This window comes from Ambystoma mexicanum, chromosome 10 (genome assembly GCF_040938575.1).
Source record: "Ambystoma mexicanum isolate Mex_15411 chromosome 10, UKY_AmexF1_1, whole genome shotgun sequence".
In the NCBI taxonomy this organism is placed as follows: domain Eukaryota; kingdom Metazoa; phylum Chordata; class Amphibia; order Caudata; family Ambystomatidae; genus Ambystoma; species Ambystoma mexicanum.
The window spans coordinates 1103383685-1103403222 of record NC_090932.1 but is presented as its reverse complement, the minus strand read 5'-3'; the positions used below and the strand labels follow the sequence as shown (position 1 = coordinate 1103403222).

The 19538-nt window shown below is 44.2% G+C and overlaps 1 protein-coding gene across 2 annotated transcripts in view; it reads right to left on the bottom strand.

Annotated features, from left to right (window-relative positions):
• The window catches only part of AEBP1 (AE binding protein 1), a 367991-nt gene that overhangs the window by 203229 nt on the left and 145224 nt on the right, over window positions 1–19538 (bottom strand). For both annotated transcript variants that reach the window (XM_069618951.1, XM_069618952.1), the window contains exon 7: window positions 18173–18307. In XM_069618951.1, the coding sequence (XP_069475052.1) occupies window positions 18173–18307 (135 nt within the window). The remainder of the gene's footprint in view (window positions 1–18172; window positions 18308–19538) is intronic.

Here is a 19538-nt window from a genome sequence, read left to right as displayed (position 1 = left end):
TGTGGCTCTGAGCTGCTGGTAGGTTGTGTGTGGCTCTGAGCTGCTTGTAGGTTGTGTGGCTCTGAGCTGCTTGTAGGTTGCATGGCTCTGAGCTGCTTGTAGGTTGTGTGGCTCTGATCTGCTGGTAGGTTGGTTGTGTGGCTCTGAGCTGCTTGTAGGTTGTATGGCTCTGAGCTGCTTGTAGGTTGTGTGGCTCTGACCTGCTTGTAGGTTGTGTGGCTCTGAGCTGCTTGTAGGTGGTATGGCTCTGAGCTGCTTGTAGGTTGTGTGGCTCTGAGCTGCTGGTAGGTTGTGTGGCTCTGAGCTGCTTGTAGGTTGTGTGGCTCTGAGCTGCTGGTAGGTTGTGTGTGGCTCTGAGCTGCTTGTAGGTTGTGTGGCTCTGAGCTGCTTGTAGGTTGCATTGCTCTGAGCTGCTTGTAGGTTGTGTGGCTCTGAGCTGCTGGTAGGTTGTGTGGCTCTGAGCTGCTTGTAGGTTGTGTGGCTCTGAGCTGCTGGTAGGTTGTGTATGGCTCTGAGCTGCTTGTAGGTTGTGTGGCTCTGAGCTGCTTGTAGGTTGTGTGGCTCTGAGCTGCTTGTAGGTTGTGTGGCTCTGAGCTGCTGGTAGGTTGTGTGGCTCTGAGCTGCTTGTAGGTTGCGTGGCTCTGAGCTGCTTGTAGGTTGTGTGGCTCTGAGCTGCTTGTAGGTTGTATGGCTCTGAGCTGCTTGTAGGTTGTGTGGCTCTGAGCTGCTGGTAGGTTGTGTGGCTCTGAGCTGCTTTTCTGCCTCTTCGACATTCATACCCAGGTCACTTTGCTCCTGTCCGTGTTGAGCGTATGTAATTATGACATGGTCTTCTGCGCTTTCTGTCGTGTTAAACCCCTTAAAACCGGGGGTCCTTCTCTTTCCTCTAAAATAGTGCCCCGCCCCCTTGCATCATCAGTGCTGACGTAAGACGTAAATGTTTATTTTCTTCATATGGAACAGCATTCTGGCACTGAGCCCTTTCCTAAAAGAACCACATTTTCCAGGAAAGAGAACTGAGGATGAGTCAGATAGAGGAATGTATACACGCTCCCACCCCCTCATCACCACAACCAAACAGACCTCTCTTTACGAACAAGCACGCTAACACATCCTCAACCTTCATCTGCCTGCTCACGTCTCTTGACTTCACCCTAACACTCTTCTGCTTTCCTCTTGAGCGTCAGTACTCCCAACCCTCCTTCATTCCCTCCCCTCCCACTCTTAGAAATGTCCCTTCTGGTTCTGGAGGTGTCAATTCACCAAGTAGGCCTCATCGTCCCTCTTCTTGTATCCCATCACGCACACGTTCCTGCTTCTCTTGGACGGAAGCCTACTCTCTGGTTCGGAACATGTAGGCGGTAGGAAACAGATTGCTTTTTGTAAAAAAAAAAAAAACTATATTGGGGGATTCTCTTTCAATCATGCAGTGACATATTTTCACGCCAGGAAGCTGGAGAATTTGGGGAGAAAACGAGGAAGATGTGCTCGAACCCCATTTAGCAGAACTTGAGTAAAAGGATCTTTGGATGCAAAGAATGATGAGTTATCAATGTGCTCCAATTTGAAAATGTCGGACTTCGTTTACAGGAATAAACTTGGTGGCCGGGAACGTCAGTCTTCAGGAACCAGTATTATTTTCTAATAAGGTGCCTGGAATGCCTGCACCAATTGTTGGCTCCCCATAAGGCATGTGCGATCACGTCCCCAGATCTAGCCAACACGGTCTATTCTTTAGCAGTTAACCCTCTCCCCAGAACTTCAGAGCCAAGGCATGGTGCCATCCACCCAAGAACAGGTCAATGGGCCATGTTCGGCTTTAAAAGCCTTTAAAAGCTCCCCTAGATCCAGAGAAACTCGTTAAGGTTAGGCCAGTTCAAATCGGATCTTTCCTGTGTGATTACTGGAGAAGGCCATGACTAGCCAATTCCAGACAGATGTAGAGAAAAATCATTTAAAGGGCACACATGTTTTTTGCACAATCTCTTGGGCATTTTCAAGACCGATACATGAACAAAAAGGAATTGCTTCATTTCAATGGCAGGAGACTGGAGGAGCATGAGACTTCTCTGATGAAGTAGAGTACATGTTGCGGTCTAGGAACGGCGAGAGGGAATAGGCGAAACACGTGATGGTCTACAAAACTCATCTTTCATGACCCAGATTGACCCACATTCAAAAGTTAGATTTTTACTTAAAAGTGAAATACATAAAATTAATACAAGTAACAAATATATAGGATGCACTGAAATACCTTAAATGTCACCTTCAACTGCAATTTAGAAATTACTACTCCTCACCCTATCAGGCAACTACAACAAGGACGCCAAATGGATCAATGAAGTCTTTTCCATCATTCAGGCATGGATGGCCACACATGGCCTATGCCTGAATGATGACAAGACTGAATTGCTTCTTGTCGGCTCACCTAACACTATCAGTAAACTCTGTCCTGGCTACACTAGCTTCACTATTGACGGTAACACCATACCCATCGCCAAGAGTGTAAAAACCCTCGGTTTCTACCTAGACACGAACATTAACCTAATTAAACAAATCAATATGACCGCCTCAGCCACTGCCTACACTGGTAAACTAATCAGGGCCTGCAGACCACTGATCTCCCCTAGCAACTGTCTCATCCTAGCCAGAGCACTCATCCAATCTAAACTGGATTACTGTAATAGCCTCTATGTAGGTGCCAACAAAACAGTAATCAATAAATTGCAAGTTCTACAAAACAACGCACTACGTGCCGCCCTCAATATTCCTAGAAGGGAACACATCTCCGCCACCAGAACTGCCTGCAAATGGTTGTCCATCCAACAGAAAATAGACTTGAAAACCATATGCCTTACTTACAAAGCCCTTAATCATCTTGCCCCACCCTACCTCTCGAACAAATTTACACTAAGACAGAACACTAGAACCACCAGATCGTCCAACTCATTACAACTAACAGTTCCCAAATTCTCCCTTAAAAGAGCCGGAGGATCCAGCTTCCCAACTTTGGCATCACAACTCTGGAACTCCATCCCACTGGATATTAAATCTACACCTACCTTCCAACCCTTCAGAACTAAGGTCATCTCCTGGTTAACCAACAAATAACCGTCCTACTACATATGTATGCACCCTGAATGTCCAATTGTATGTATATTGTTTGTATACTATTATCTATGCCCTATTAATACTGTACTATTGTCTTTTACCTGTAACCTGATGCTCAAAGCGCATATATACCCCCGGGTCAAGAGCGCTATATAAATAAATAAACAAACAAACAAACAAACAAACTACCTTTACCTGAAGCAAATTTAAGCAACTCTGTTTCGGGCAGGATGCTAACCAAAAGAACTGGACCTCCTTTGACCTCATAGATTCTGAAACTTCCAGCTGTCTAGATATATGAACTACAACTCCCATCATTCGTGGCCATTGATTATTCTGGCCAGGGCAGATCGACATTGTAGTGCAACACATCTGCATACGCAAAGGTTGCAGATCTCTGTCATCATAAGGCCTGCACAGATGGTTCGCACTAGTACCAGGCAATGTTGCAAGACTCTTTAAGTGATAAGAGCACAGATCTTACCTTACTGACACTACTTTCTCAATGAAAATACCTTTCGACACTGGTATTATTGATCTTAGCCAACATTAATGTGTTCTTCCAATGGCAATACCGGCATATATTGGCACAGCCAGCCAGCATGAAAGCGTTTCAAATTGATAATGCTTGCAACTATAATGTGTGGATCAGGAAACATGAACATATTGTATACAGTGGTTTTGCTGGCATTTATTTTTTACACATCGATCATGAAGTGTTTTTGACACTGACAATGCAGGCATATAATGTTGGCACAGGCATCATGAAAACGTGTCAGAAAATGCTTCTGTGCACCGTTGGTGACTTTGCAACCAGTGGATTATTTTGAACTGTGCTACTTTACAAAAAAACGATTGTAAATTGTATGGCTTGTTACCTAATATTTAATTTAATGTTTGCTGTAAAACACATAATTTTAACCTACTAATTAAAACGTCTTCTCAGTGCGAGTATTGCCCGAACACCACTTGGTTGGTTCGAGCTTCCCCACTAGGCTCATTCGCTCCTGTTCATTTGTGGTAAATATTTTTGCCACTTCAGTGAGAAAAAAAACTATCCTCCACTGGAAGAAGGGTATATTTGGTGAAACATGGGCGAAGTAAATGTGGGCTTTGAGCACTTGTCATAAGCAGCAATAATTTTAGCAAGATCTCTGTCAGTGGCCCAGGAGCTCGGCTCCTGTGTCTGAGCCAAAGCCAATCTCTAACTTCGTTTAGTTGAGGGATGCGTGTTCCGCCATTATTACAAATGAGGGCCCAGGCTTTACGGTTCCCATACTGGATGATTTGAAGCCCCCCACCCCCCAACTACCAGACAATAACCATCTTTCTAAGCGCTTAAAAACACACTCAAACGCAACCCTCCAGGAGCCTAAGAAGCTCCCCCTTAACCATAATAATCTTATGCAAATTCCACTAGACGTGGGTTGATCCTTGCCTAATCTAACATTTGCAAGAGGGTGGCTGTAAGCACTACTTTGGGAAATAGTCAGACCATGAGCAGTGTGGACTTCATTATGCCCCTCTTCCTCATCTCAGTCTTTACGTGTGTGGCCTGTCAAAGACAAATATTGTCCAGGAGAAATAATCTACCCAAGATCAAAAATGCTGCACACCAATGTGGTATTGATTGAACCAAGAACCATAATAAACGTATCTAGACAGTGCCTGCAGGCCCACCCCGCCTGAAAGTGTGTGTTGACGGACTGTCCACATGGAATCTATAATGCTTGAAGAATGTATGGGGTTTGGCCAAGATGCTGCTCTAAACCTCTTGTAAGGAAACACCCTTAGCCTCTGCCCAGCGTGCAGCCATTCCACTAGTGCAACACCCTTGCATTAGACGAGGTAATGGAGTGCCCGGAAGAGAATAATCTAAGGCAATAGAGGATCGCAACCATACATTTATGGAGACCGTAGAAGATTTCCTACCTTTCCCTGAAGGCCACAAAGTGAGTGACAAACAACATTTCTGGTTTACAAAAAGAAATTGCCTTTCCCAGGAAAGCCTGGATTGCTCTTATGAAACGGAGACAGCGCTGAGTTCTTCCTCTTCTGAAGTTGCGAAGGAAAGAAGGAGGGTAGCAAGACACCTTGATTTTAGTGGCCTATAGAAAGAACCTTAGCTTTGAACGGAAGGTCACAATGGAGAATGATGGGCTCAGGCTGAATCCCCGGGAAGGGGTGCTTACAATGAAACACCTCAAGTTCCAAATTTCTCTTAGTTAAAGTAGTGGATACCAGAACAACTATGTTAATGGTAAAAGTTATATCAATCCAATACAGGGGCTTAAAAGTATGGACATGTAATGCCTTTAACTCTAAAGGCAATTTCCAAGAAGGAACAAGATAGGAAACAAAAAAGGTCTTCAGAAGTCTTATAACAAGAATGCAGATTCCATGGGTCCCCAAAGGCCATAAGGTTGGACAATAAACTGATGATGTAGATCCCCAACTGCAAAGTGAATAATTATGACATTCGAACTTTGTTTAAGGGTGGGTGGAAGTGGGCATCAAGAAGATCGAGTGATGCCACAGCGTTCCCTTCTGAGAGGAGCGGAATTACTTGTAAAGCGTCTCTAGTCAGAAATGGAAGGAGCCGGTGAAGAGGTTGGCTCTTCTGAGTCACAGAACCAATCAATATCCACATTTCATCTTCGGAACCAAGAAGATGACTGAAAAGGAATCTTCTCTGTTTTTATCTGCTGGTACTGGCATGTTACTCTCTTCTCTTTAAGTTCTCAGATTCTCTGTGAGAGTGAATATCTTTTAACATGATAATCTTCCATTAGTTCCTCTAGTACTCTTTTCCATCACACTGCAAATCTGTATTTCCTCTCCAGGCCACAGCTCGATCTTCAAGGCTCCTTGAGCTCACAAGACAACCCAATAAATATCCTGCATGTTGCTCTCTTCTCTTTAAGTTCTCAGATTCTCTGTGGGAGTCAATATCTTTTTAAAGGACTCGATTTGCTGTGGCTTGAGGAATACAATCAAATTCTATATTGTAACCAGTTTGGACTTTTTTCCACTACATGTATCTTGCAAACTAGTGGCTGGGCCCTTAGCCCATTAGCATGTCCATGCCTTTCTACTCTAGCTAAATGGTGCACCATAGACCCTTAATTGTGTTCCCTTTAATGTCTAGAACAATTTCTAGCACTTATTCTTCATCCTCTCTCAAATATGGAATGAGCCAACCAGTTTCTGATTTTACTAGCGCTCTTGAACATCATCGCAAAAAGACTCTTTAAGCCGCACTCATGGCACTCTTCTCTTGCAGCTGATCATTCTCTGTCATTGTTCACATAGCTACTCCAAGTCAACTTACAGCATGTTTTGTCTCCCGGTAGCCTTCTGGTATTTCCATTAGTGCTTCCATTTTTAGCTCTCTGTACTTTTCCTCTCCATATATTCACCCTGCTAAGGGATAACATCCCCTCTTCCTTTTCTGCATTATGTTTAACTGCCAACAGTTCTTCATTGATAGGTTTGAATTCACTATTTCCGCACACTTGCTTAAAAATTCCATCATCCTTCCTCTATTTATAACATCCTGTAAATTTGGCCCTAGAGCCCACCATAACATTTTTTTGACTAAATTGTTGGATGCATGCATAATGAGTTGGTCACGCAGGTACTCATCCTGCATATCTGTATACTTGCACGTGGAATTAAGACCACGTAGGGCAGCAATATCATTCTCAACTGTCTCTCCCTTGAGTTTCGTTCCTTGACAAATATATGTTCCTTTCTAATGATACAGTGGTTTTATTGTCTGTTGCTTCTTGAAGGACCTGTCCACCTCTCTGACATTACATTGATTTTATTCATAATAGTTATCTACACTATTTCACTTCATTGCTTTCCTTAACTACCATGTCTACCCTTCTAACACTACATTGGTGTAATTATACCAATAGTTATCTACAGCCTCATTCCCACTGAATTAATGGTTCACCAGTACCAGTAAGAAATACTGTGCTGTAGATACCTTGCTTCATTTTCTGAGTCACAACAGAATGTGCCTGTTTTGAGATCAGTTTATTTAGAGGTGATATTATAAAATAACCCAAATTAATTTCATGGAAGGTTGAGTCAAACTTTAGTTGAAAAAGGTGCTGTGGATTATCTTTCACTGCATGAACAACCAAAGTAACCTTTCTTAAGTTTGGGTGTCTTGCAAATGATAGCTACACGTCTCAGTATATTGGCACCCAAGCACATGCACACAGTGTCTGTACCCAGTCATTGAAAAGGGGGACTCAGTTACGGAAAGTTAAACTGCAGGTCTGCCGTTGTTGTGGCAACCCTTCAAGCCAGGTTTACCCCCTTGCAGAGGCGACCGAAGTTATGCATTACATAATGATCAGCATTAAATAGTATTACAGTGCCATTACTTATATTTGTGGAAAACAAAATACAACCTGTAACAAACAATACACATTAACTGTCTTCATTCACTCTAGCAGGTTGTAGAGCTTGCCTCATCATTTTGGGGGTATGATTCTAGTCCATCAATACAGCTTTATTATAGCAGAAAATAAAGAGAAAACCTCCTTTTCCCTAACTTTAAGAGGGGCTTCCCCTACCTCAACTAAAATACTAAGGATTCAGTCAGGATGTCCAGGAAAATCAGGAGTTCACCGTCCTGTGTCAAATCCCTGCTTCTGTCCCTTACACTTGTAACTAAAGATGCAGTAAATCTTCTTGGTCCAGAAGAACAGCTCCCTTCTTCTGGACAATGGATCACAGTTCCAATTGTAGGTGGCACCTTTATCTGAGGGAATGACCCCTTTCCCAAGGTCTAAATCCCTTTCCAAAGTATAAAACAAAGTTTCAGGTTGAAAGGTCAACAAGCAGCTAAGTTCTCAGTTCAACTCAAAGGGTAAAGTTCTAATTCTTATGTGGGATCATTACCCAAGGGAATGCATCCCTTCCCCAGGCCTCAATCCCTTTCCAAGGTACAGAAAAAGGATCCAGATTAAAATTTAAACTCAAACATCAACGTTCCTTATTGTCCATTGTTGTTATTTCACTATTGGCCTTTTTGAAGGCTTAATTTGAAATTCACAATGCCAGGGGAATGACTACCTTCCCCTGGCCCTTTCTCAGGCTTGGTTTGCAGTTCACAATGCCAGGGTGTACGACTCCCTTCCCCTGGCCTTTTTCTCAGGCATTGTTTATACAGTTCATAACTGCAAAAGGGATCTCAGATCCTCCTCTCCGTCTCTTTGGCTTGGCCCAATTGGTTCACTCTCATGCCAAGCATTGCCACGAGGAAGACATCTTATTTCTGTGGAGTCCACGACCCTGGTCTCTCTTGCTACTTAGTTTGACCAACATGGCTCCCTCTCTTGCCAAGTACTGTCACAAAGAAGATATCTCGTTTCTGTCTATGGGTCCCAGCCTCTGCCTTCTTTTCCATTTCGTTGTGACCAACTTGACTCCCTCTCTTGCCAAGTACGGTCATGTGAAAGATACCTTGTTTTTGTCTGTCGGTCCCAGATTCCGCTTTCTTTTCAATTTCATTCTGGCCATCTTGGCTCCCTCTCTTGCCAAGTACGGTCACGTGAAAGATACCTTGTTTTTGTCTGTCGGTCCCAGATTCTGTTTTCTTTTCAATTTCATTCTGGCCAACTTGGCTCCCTCTCTTGCCAAGTACTTTCACAAGGAAGATACCTTGTTTTTGTATATGGGTCCCAGACCCTGCTTTCCTAGCCCCCTTTGGCACTGGTGCCTAGCCCTTTACATTCGCAGGCCTCTGGATGCTCTGCCAATCCTCTTTGGGTGCTTACGGTCGCTTTGCGGGCTGCACAGGTATTTCTCTGCCCACTGGCTCTGGTCCTGTGCTTCTCATTCCTTGTACCGGCTTCCCACTCCCAGTGCTTCTCCAGGTTCGCTCCATGCCACTGGGTCCTTTGTTCCTCCAAGACCGGAGGCATTTCTTCTTCTCTGCGTCTTCTTTGAATCCCCCGGGCTGGGCAGTCCTTCTTCCGCAGCAGGTGCAGTTGTGCCTCTCTCCAATGCAATTCCTCCAGCTTCTCTGACAGTTCTGTAAGTCCTTTGTCAGTATTTATCCTAACCTTCCAGTCCTGTCTCTGTGGAGAGCTAGAAAGGTGATTACCATTCCATCAAGTATTCTTCATGGCTCTGCGCCTCTTCTTCATCTCAGTTGGAGTCCCATAGGTTTTACTTGGGTCATCTGTCCTCTTCCTCCTCTCAATAGGGATCAGCCTTATGGCCCTACAAACAAACATGGGGTGGTTAGGTATCATGGATGTGGATGGTAAGAGATATGAAGATGTATGGGAGATGGGTATAGGGTTGGAATACCACATTTCCCTTGGATGGTCGTCCTTGTCCCTAGAGGTGGAGTCTCTCCCGATGAGCAGTGGTGACTGGAGAATTTTTTAACTCATGGGGCATAAGTATTTGTCCAAGATATGGTAAAGCGACCGAGCATAGCGAGGTAGCCCACACCACTCCAGTAGGGCTTGGGTGGGGTCTCTCCTTGAAAATTAATTTTTTAATAATCGGTGAAAATGGTGCATTTTAAAGCACACTTTTTTTAAGCAAAATTGGGTAAAAAGCCAAACAGTTTGCAATTGGGATGTGTAGGGTAACTCATGTAAAAAATCCAATAGTGCACACGAGCATTTTTCCAACTCATTTTCATGATGCCTTTTCCCACAATATGTGCCAGCATAAAACATTTTCACACTAGCTGTGCCCATACATGTCCATGCTGATTGCACCAAGGTACCCTACTGTGCCCATACATGTACATGCTGACTGCACCAAGGTACCCTATTGTTCCCATATAAGGACATATTCATGTTTGCTTTGTGCATAATGCCAGTAATGATATTATAAGAAAACATGTCCATGTCGGTTCTTCCAATATATGGCAGTGTCCCCACGTAAGAACATACTCCAGTGGGCTTTACCATAAAAAATGCATGCCAAAGTATGAAAACATGTCCAAACTAGCTGTACTAAAATGCCAGTCGAGCTACACAATAACACTTATCATACTTGCTTCATCAAAGATGGCCAATACAAAATGTCATACCACAATAAGAAATTACTAAACTGGCTGCATTGAAATGCCAGTCTAACTACATAATAACACTTATACTTGGTTTACCAAAGATGCCTAATAAAAAATGTCATGCCACAGTAAGAATAATACCACTGATCCTGCTTGCTTTATCAAAGATGCACAATACAAAATGTCGTGCCTCAGTAAGAAATGGCAAAACTGCCTGCATTGAAATGCAAGTCTAGCTACATAATAGCGCTTATCATGCTTGCTTTATCAACCATGGACAGTAAAACATGCCATGCCTGCTCCCTGGTGTGCCAGTGCCTTCAAGCCAGAAAAATCACATTAACGATGAATGTGATTATGTGTAATTGTGAGGTGCTGAGGGGACCAGGGGCAGATGCGTGTCAGGAGCTGGATCTCAGTGTACAGTCATGTCATTTTGTATTGGGCATAGGTGCCAAGGAAAAATTGCCATGCCCGCCCCCTGAGGCTCCGTGCTGGGGGGCCCAGTCATGGTATTTTATAATGGGAATCTATCTGATGGCCATTCATAAATAGAATTCCTCCCCTCGTTGCCCTCCAGCGCCTCACATGCACAGATAATCAATTGAGTGTACATGCGAGGCATTGGGGGGCTTAGGGGTCAGGCTTGACATTGCATGTGAGGCACTAGGAATCCCAGCAGACTGCGCTGGCATTCTTTACTGGGCATACCCAGTAACAAATGTCATGCCTACCCCCCTGGCCCCTAGTGCCTCACACGCAGACAATGAATGTGATTGTGTGTATGCGAGGCGCTACGGGGCACTGGGGCAAGCCATGATTTTTTTTACTGGACATCTATTATAGATGCCCAGTAAAACAAGTGACATGCCTGTCCCCTGGGTCCTGAGCTCCTCACACACGCACACAATCAATGTGGTTATGTGTGTATGCCAGGCACTGGCGGTCCAGGTGGCAGGGATGTTCTTTTCTACTGAACATCTATAACAGATGTCCAGTAAAAAAATACTATGCCTGTCCCTTGGGCCCCACAGCGCCACACACACAATCAAAGTGATTATGTGCGTATGCAAGGCGCTGGGGGGCCATGGGGCAGGTATAGTATTTTTTACTAGACATCAATTATAGATGCCCAGTACAAAAATACCATCCCTGTCCCCTAGGCCCTAGGCCCCACAGCACATAAAACGGAGAGCTGATTTTGGCCGGTCGGGAGGGGGGCTGTGCAACAAAGGCATTTATAAAATGCCTTTGTAGTACAAACCTCCTACCTCCACTCACCAAAATCATCTTTATCATTAACAGGCAGCATTACTGCATCGACAGAGGCAAGGGACAATAGCCTGGCCTGCTCATATGCATCTAACCCCCATGATGCAGCCAAAGGCATGTTACTCAGCTGATTTTTTAAAAGAAGACTCACACTTTCCATATTTGCATCTCTTTGTGAAACTAAACATCATTAAACTACTCAACAATCTTTGACAATGTGAAAATTGCTACAGAAGGGCAATGACATAAAAAAAAGTCCTTTTTGCCTGTCCTGCCTGCAGGAGTAGGAGGATGTTGGCGCAGGGGTGGGAGGCAGGCGTAAATGGACAGGCATGGTATATGATGAGGAAGGGAGAATTGACATTCATTTATATCCTTGTAGCAGGTGACTAGACTCATTTTCTTGCATGTGTGATGTTTTTGGGGTCATCAAAAGAGTGTATCCATGTCATCTGGACACAGCTGGAGTTTCTTTGGAATAGCACCGTTTTCTGGTAGGGTAATCCAGTTGATCTGTTAAATGAAAGCCCAGGTTTGGAGAACACATGTTCAGGTGACATGGAGTCATAATGCCAAACTATGCTGTTTACTTAGAGGCAAAAAACATTGAGTAATTAGGAAAAAAGCAATGTTGTTACCAGTTATGTCTGTTGCTGCAAAAGGGCTAGGGGTTAGGAGTAACGGCTTAAAGCTTAAGGGAACAACTACTTTTGTTTGGTGTTTTATGCATCAAATAGCAATATCTTTAGTGTTTGTGTGTGTATTATTTACTGTGAAAAGGTATATGTACAAAGGTAGAAAACAAGCATTAACAAAGCCAGCAGTGTTGACTTCTGTGTAGTTAAAATATTTCCTTTGATGCTATTGCAGGTATTCAGATCCCACGTCCATGTCCCTTCACAATTTGTTAAGTGTTACAAGTCACACCATTTACTAGGTTTTCAATATGTTGGACGTATACTTGCATCATACACTAATAATTTGGTGATTTCTATATCGCTTCATGTAGATGTACTGCTCTAAGCTCTGTAATAATTAGTGCTATTACCCACTGATGGTATGTGTGTCTTCACTCGCAGAAAGATGCAGGGCCCAGTCAGACCAACCAGGGTTTTGAACGTGCTGTATGGCATTGTCCCTTTCCTGAATTGGGCATGCTGCCCATGAGCTATCCACCCGGCTTCATGCAACTATTTGCCAGAGGATCTGATTATATGCCCAGGTAATCACACCATTAGGACGCCATTGCCATCACATGCCTAAGTAGTCATGCCATTTTCTAGATATTTCCTTAGTATATTCATGCACTCTCAATGCATAGCAGCTTGTATTTATGTATTCATTCATTGTGAAATGATTTAAGAAAATGAAATCTTACACAGATAAGGGGATGGGACGTAAGGGTACTTTCATATATTGTAGATTTTACCAATAAACCCTGATGTACTCAGGCCATTACCGCAGAGCGCCTGGAGACTGCCCTTCGGTGGTAGCGGTGTACGGTACAAATCAGCCTAACATAACATGACTCTGTGTAGTCACATCTTAATGCAACATGACTGTTTCAACTCATAGCATACCTACTACTTTTGTCTTCCCTAATAGCGCGTTGTAGTAGCTTCTAGGCCAGGATTGTCCATCTCCAGGCCTCGAGGGCCAGAAACCTGACGTGTTTTCAGGATAGTCCTCATTAAAAATTCATAAGCAAAAATTAGCAATCACTGTATTCAAATTGATCTCATAAATATTAATGAGGGGTATCCTGAAAATATGACATGGATCTCGCCATCGAGGCGTGGAGATGGACAACCCTGTAGGCACTCTTTGTAACTTCCCTTACTTAATATTGCTGGGAAGGGCCCTTTTTTTCCCCCACCGCCCAACTTCATCTTCCTTTCTGTTGCAACCTGCTTCCATTGATTCCTTGGAGCCTTTGCAACGGCCTGTGAGTGCTGTGCGCAGCAAGTGAGGAGAGCGTTTGGCTGCCCTTCATTTAGATAATTAACATAAGCATGTTGTAAGGACAATGAATTCCTGTTTGCAATATTGTTGTATTTGTTGCTGTGTACTTATTCTTTTTGAGTCAAAGTGAATAAAAGCGACTTAAATTACAATGGTTTAATAATGTTGGGGTGCAGTGCGGTGTAGCAGTCGATCAGCAGCGTCTGGGGGAGGGGCTGTAGTGGTGTTTCTGCGCGGGCGCAGTATTGCCTAGAAACTGTCCTGTCTACCGAGCACAACAGTACAAAGAGGTCAGGGCACTTCACTTCACTCACCACCAGTTGTGCACTGACCATTGCAGGAACACAGCAACCGGCTTTATAGCCCCCATGTAACACATATGGGGCGACGGGAAACTCGCAGCCACTTTAGTAACTTGAAGAAAACAGTTCTATGCGTTGTATGGGGGCCATGACCTTCCAGGTTCAGTCCCTACTAATAGGGCCCCATGGAATTCCAGAGCCTTCCTAGCGTTAGCACACAGGTATGTCATAGGCTACCATAGCAACAGGCATGAGAGATGGCATGGTTCCTCTCGGGAGGGGGTTATGGCTCAAGTGCTTGTAGCAGTGCATTTCTTTGTGTTGCTGTAGCCTCTGTTCTTTCACGTGTGTCTGAGAGTCAGTTGATGACACATAGCATCACTGTCAGGGCCAGCCTTAGAGCAAGCAGTGCCCCGGGTGGCAAAACAAAATTTGGCACCACCTCCTCCCTCCGTGCGCCCGTTGGTGATGTGGTGGTTGACTGGCACATTTTTCCATAGGTGCTGCAGCGCCCTATTGTTATTAAATGCTCTCCGCTCCCGATAGCATGACACAATTACTTTCAATAGGGTGCCTGCTGCCCCTTCTTCCACCCGCCAGCTCGGGCGAGACCTTGAACTGCGACCCACCCGCGAACATACCACTGCACTCTCATCGCTAGGACTAGTACTGGAGGGCAACGCCTTGCGCTGTTTAGGGATCAACTTGACAAGGAAATTAGAGAATATATACGAAGAGAACTTCCCCCATTTGATAACCTGTTTCCATACAGATTTGGCGAAATGGCAAAAACTCACAATCTCCTGCATGCGGAGACTTAACGCTGTTAAAATGGTTTGCCTGCCAAGATTTCTATATCCGTTTCAAATGCTCCCCCTAAAACTCCTGGAGACATTCTTCAGAGAAGTGAAGAGAGCCATTTTGAAATTCCTATGGCAGGGGAAAATAGCGAGGATACCATACAAGGTTCTGATTTTACCCAAAGAGAAAGGAGGAGTGGGTCTCCCTGATCTTAAGCTATACTACCGTGCAGTACAACTGAGGGTATTGATTCCCCACCTGAGAGGGAGGAAGGATCTACAATGGGTGCAACTAGACAATCACAATTTAACCCCAGCCATGGTAGCGGAATGGCCATGGGTCACTAGAAACAAATTACTCCGTAGACTTCAAACACATCCTATACTGGGTATGATATGGGCGATTTGGAGGGAAGGGGCGGACATGAAGGAGGTCACCACGTGGCCTTCCCCGCTGAGCCACATATGGGCTCCGGGTGTACGAGAAGAAATCCAGGATCATGCGAGATTTCAATCATGGTATGAGGCAGGTCTTGAGAGGGTGGGACAGTTGTGGAGAGGTGGTGTCTTTCTCACAATTACGAAGCTCAAGGAGGCACTGGGTCTTCCCTTTCTTACAACTTAAGGGCACCCTCACAAGGAAAGAATGGCGGGACAAAATTCAGAGGGACCTCACCTCTTTTGAGAAGCTATTAGATAGAATGTCTGGGACTAGAGGAATGATTTCCGACATGTGTAGCGCACTCTTAGATGCTTGAAAGGGGTCAACTATTAGCTTAAAACACAGGTGGGAGCGGGATCTCAGCAGAGAATTAGATGCAGAGGTATGGGCGAAGATATGCAAATGTGCCCCTCAAATATCTATTGCGGCACAATTTAAACTACATGCCATTAAACTACTCCACAGATGCCAGTATGACCTCTATAGATTGTATAAAATGTTTCGAACAACAAGCCTGCTATGCTGGCGTCAGTGTGGGGAGAGGGCCGACTACTGTCACATGTGGTGGGGATGTCCCCGGATTCGGATGTATTGGGATGAGGTCCTCGGTTGGATCAAACAATTGGATGGGATACTCGTGAGGCCACACCCCTCTTAAAACTGGCCTCAAAGAAAGCATGGGAGAAGGGAATAAGATAAATGGAATTGTGGTCCCTCTCCTTCTTGCAGCGAGGGCCTGTTCAGTAATTAGATGGAAAGCGAATCTGGTTCCGAGCAAGAGAGAATGGATTGAGGTGGCAACAAATATCTATACAATGGAGAGAATCACTGCTGCCCTCCACGGGAGAGCAGCTCAAAACTAGCTGATGTGGAACGATTTTGCAAATGAATATGTGCCTAATTCTTCATAGGGTACGATACAGTCGGAATGATGGTCAACCTAACGATATTTATGGTAATGCATCGACTGCATATTGTGTGTAACCTAGGGACAGAGAATTAACTGTCCAGCTATCGCTCAACCTGGACTCTGGACTATTACAACACGAACGGTCTACCATATGCAATGTATATAGATACCCTAAACATGTATGGAATTAAGGGGAAAAGACTCTGTTCTGGGGGAGGGGGGAGGGATAGGAGGAAATAAAAAGAGTGTAATTTACTGATTAAGTTTACGGGTTTGTTGGGGGAGGGAGGGACAAATATGATGTAATGTGTTCTACTATGCTCCGAGTCATACCTGTTTCTTATTTACTATGTTTGATAAAACTCAATAAAACCATAATTTTAAAAAAATAAAGACTCTTGTGAGCTGGTGTGGCGGGGGGCTAATGGTCGCCCGGCTGCCCTGCCCCAAGGTCGGCCCTGATCACTGCAACCAGTGATTTCACTGCACATATTATTCAGTGCAGAATATTCACTGCAATAAAATCCACTAACCATACATGTAAAGCTGTAAGGTTTTGGAGTAAGGCGTGGCGGGTGGGTCGCGCCCTCTGTGGTTCCATCCTTGTGCACCTGCATGTTCTGCCTGGTAAATCCTGCCCTAGACTAACTCCCTAACTGGACTGCAAGCTCTGTAACTATGGATGACATGGTACATAGCTGCCCACTGACCCGCGACTCACAGGCTTGACCCGCAAACCCTTTAGGCTGCATAAGTATCAGAAAACCCAGGAGCAAGGTAGGCTGGCATACCACGTCATCCATCACCTTCACTAAAGAGAGGATTCATTTCAATGCAAAATGACCTTCTCATCTACTTACAATAGGTCTACTGAGCCCTGCTACTGTAAACAGTCACAGGGCTTTGACCTCGGCTTGGCAGACTTTGGCATGTGCCAGGACTTCGTTCTCCTGGGAGTGCCGTGACCCCCCCTCACCTCCAAAAACCTGAATAGCAGGCTGATGTGTCGCTAATGCTGCTCCCCCTTCCATATCTGGCATTAGGTAGCCTTGCATATCACTTACCGTTTCTGCACCTTTGAAAGGGCTTCCAGTCCTCTCATTTAGAATGAGCTCTTAGGTCAAGAGACCTGATTTGGGCTTCTGCATTGCAAAACCCCTAGACAGCTCCGACAGTTAAGTATGGAAATCTGCACTTAAATGTAATCACAAATTGACTTCTTGTGGCATTTTAAACTGTCTGATTTATTTCCAAGATGTCATGGACAAAAAAGGCTCTCTTTCCCTTGGAACTTGGCATTTTCTTTACAATGTGCATAATTACAAGCCGCGGGTTGGGTTCCCTTGGGGCTTGAAGGACCAAGAGGAGAATGATTAGGCTTACATTACTTCGCATTCTTGCTTGGATACTTCCAATCTGAATGGGGGAAATAATGCTACAGTCATTCTCTTTTTGCTCAATGTATTTCTATAAGGATGTATATATTTGTCAGATTTTTAAAACCAGAGCTGAGAAGGTATGTGGTCAGTCAGGACTCTCAATTGCAGACTGGGCTCCATTGCCAGCTTCACCACCTAAAGTCTGCGATCTTGGACAAATCATTGGGCCTCATTACAAGGCCCATATTCTCTTACTGTACCTTATCTGCCAAAAAACGTATTATGTTGAAAGAAAAACAAGCGGCCCAGTTAAAAATAAAGCTAATTTCTGAACATAATAACATAAGCATGCACTGGGAACCAAATGTACAATTGTACCAGACAGACAATGGTATCTGTTCCATTATATTAATGATGTTTCAATATGTCAAGAAAGTCACTGGTAGCGAACACAAGAGCTCAGAGCAGTTTTGCCTAAGATCACAAGGCAGTCCAGTGCGACCCCACCTCTGCCCAACCCCGATTAAAGGGTAACTCACCGGAGCAAATCAGTACATACTTACACTGAGAGATGCAAATAAGGTGAAGTGCTCACATTTCAAACTAATGGCAAGACAAAGTTAACTAAGGAGCTGCCACCTCTCAAAACCTTTACAAAATGTAAATTGAAGTGAACTGGGATTGTCTGTGATTCTAATGCAATTTGCACTCAATGTGGTGGGTTCATAGCACATTGTATACTTTTTAAGGTGGTGGGTGTGGTTATGCAAATATGCACATTATTGGAGGATGGGGCATGGCAGTGTGGGCAACGCACAAGTGACCCTCGCACCTACTCTAAACAGTTGCCATCTATGAAGATATGTATTTGCCATGAACATCCCTCTTCATGTGGTGCGTGAAAGACCTAGGACAGGCAGAGGCGGCCCTTAGTACTCACAAAGCTTGGGTCTTTCTCGCTCCTTTTCTTCCACTTCTTGGGGCTTCCCTGGCTGCTTTTCTTCCTCTCCCTTCTTCTCAATTTTTGACCTGGTGGGAATTCTTGGAGGCTTTTTCTCCCGGCGAGGGACACCATCTGGAAATGAGAAAGGTGGGCTAAACATGTTTCCAAGCTCCAAACCAGAGCTAGGGATTTTGAAATGTTGTGTTTACACAATCTTGGGGGTAAAAACACATGCTTTTAATTGCTGAATGTTATTTCAGAGAGTTTAAGAGCAACATTAGAATGGGAAGGAGAGGGAGGGAGCAGGCGATGAGGTGGGTGAAACCCTAGTGGCTAGACAGAGGGAATTTCGAAGGAGAAAGTTAAAGAGGCCTAGGGCAGATGGAGGAAGAAGTAGAAAGGGGACAGGAATGAGGAGAAAGGAAAGCGATCAGAGGAGAAAGGAGCTAGAATGAGAAAGGGAGCGATCTAACAAGCAAATGAATGGAAAGTGGGAAAGAGAACGAGAGAACATGTGAGAAAATGGGAAACGTGAAGAGAAGAGGACATTGGAGATGATAAAAGATAGCCAAAGGAATAAACAAAAGAATGAGATAAGGCCAAAGAAAATAGCAAACACAAGGAACAGAGATGAAGAAGAAAAGGTGGAACTATAGCGGTATCAAGAATTAGTAAGAGCCGAGAAGAAGACATGCATTGTAAAATAAATGTTATTTATTTTTTATTTATTTCACATTTTTTGGAGCGCACTCAACCCAAGGGCATCTGGGCGCTAGATGGAAGAAGAAATCAAAAGAGAAAGACGAGGTAAGAAATAAGCATTGAGAGAAATATCAGGAAAAGAGAAAGGGAACAAGAGAGTGACAAATCTAAACTGTGATGGAGGGTAACGGAAAGAGAAAAGATGTAAGAAAGAGTAACATTTGTTAGTGGCTTAATGAGAGAAAATAGACAAAAGAGAAAAAAAAAAGACACTGGGGGATACCTGAGGACAAGGAGCATGTGGGTCCCAGTCTTGCAAAGGAAAATCATCTTCCCCAACCAATCTTAGCAGAGGGACATCACCCCAGAATAAGAGAAAACGCGTAAATTGCACTATGCATATCTCCCGCAAGGAACATCCAACTTTTAGCCCCAATGAGCTCTGATAAAAGCCCTAGTGTGCAGTCTTTGCTTGGATAAGCAAAGACATACTTTTTTCAAAGATGCTTAGCCATCACAGAAGGTGTATGCTTGATTTGGGGACTATCAGTGTGATGGAGAAGGTGCGTTGCAAGATGAATGCATCTTGAGGGCAGCATGTTATGTTATGTTACTTGGCATTTATATAGCGCCTTATATATCAATGGTATGACCTCAAAGC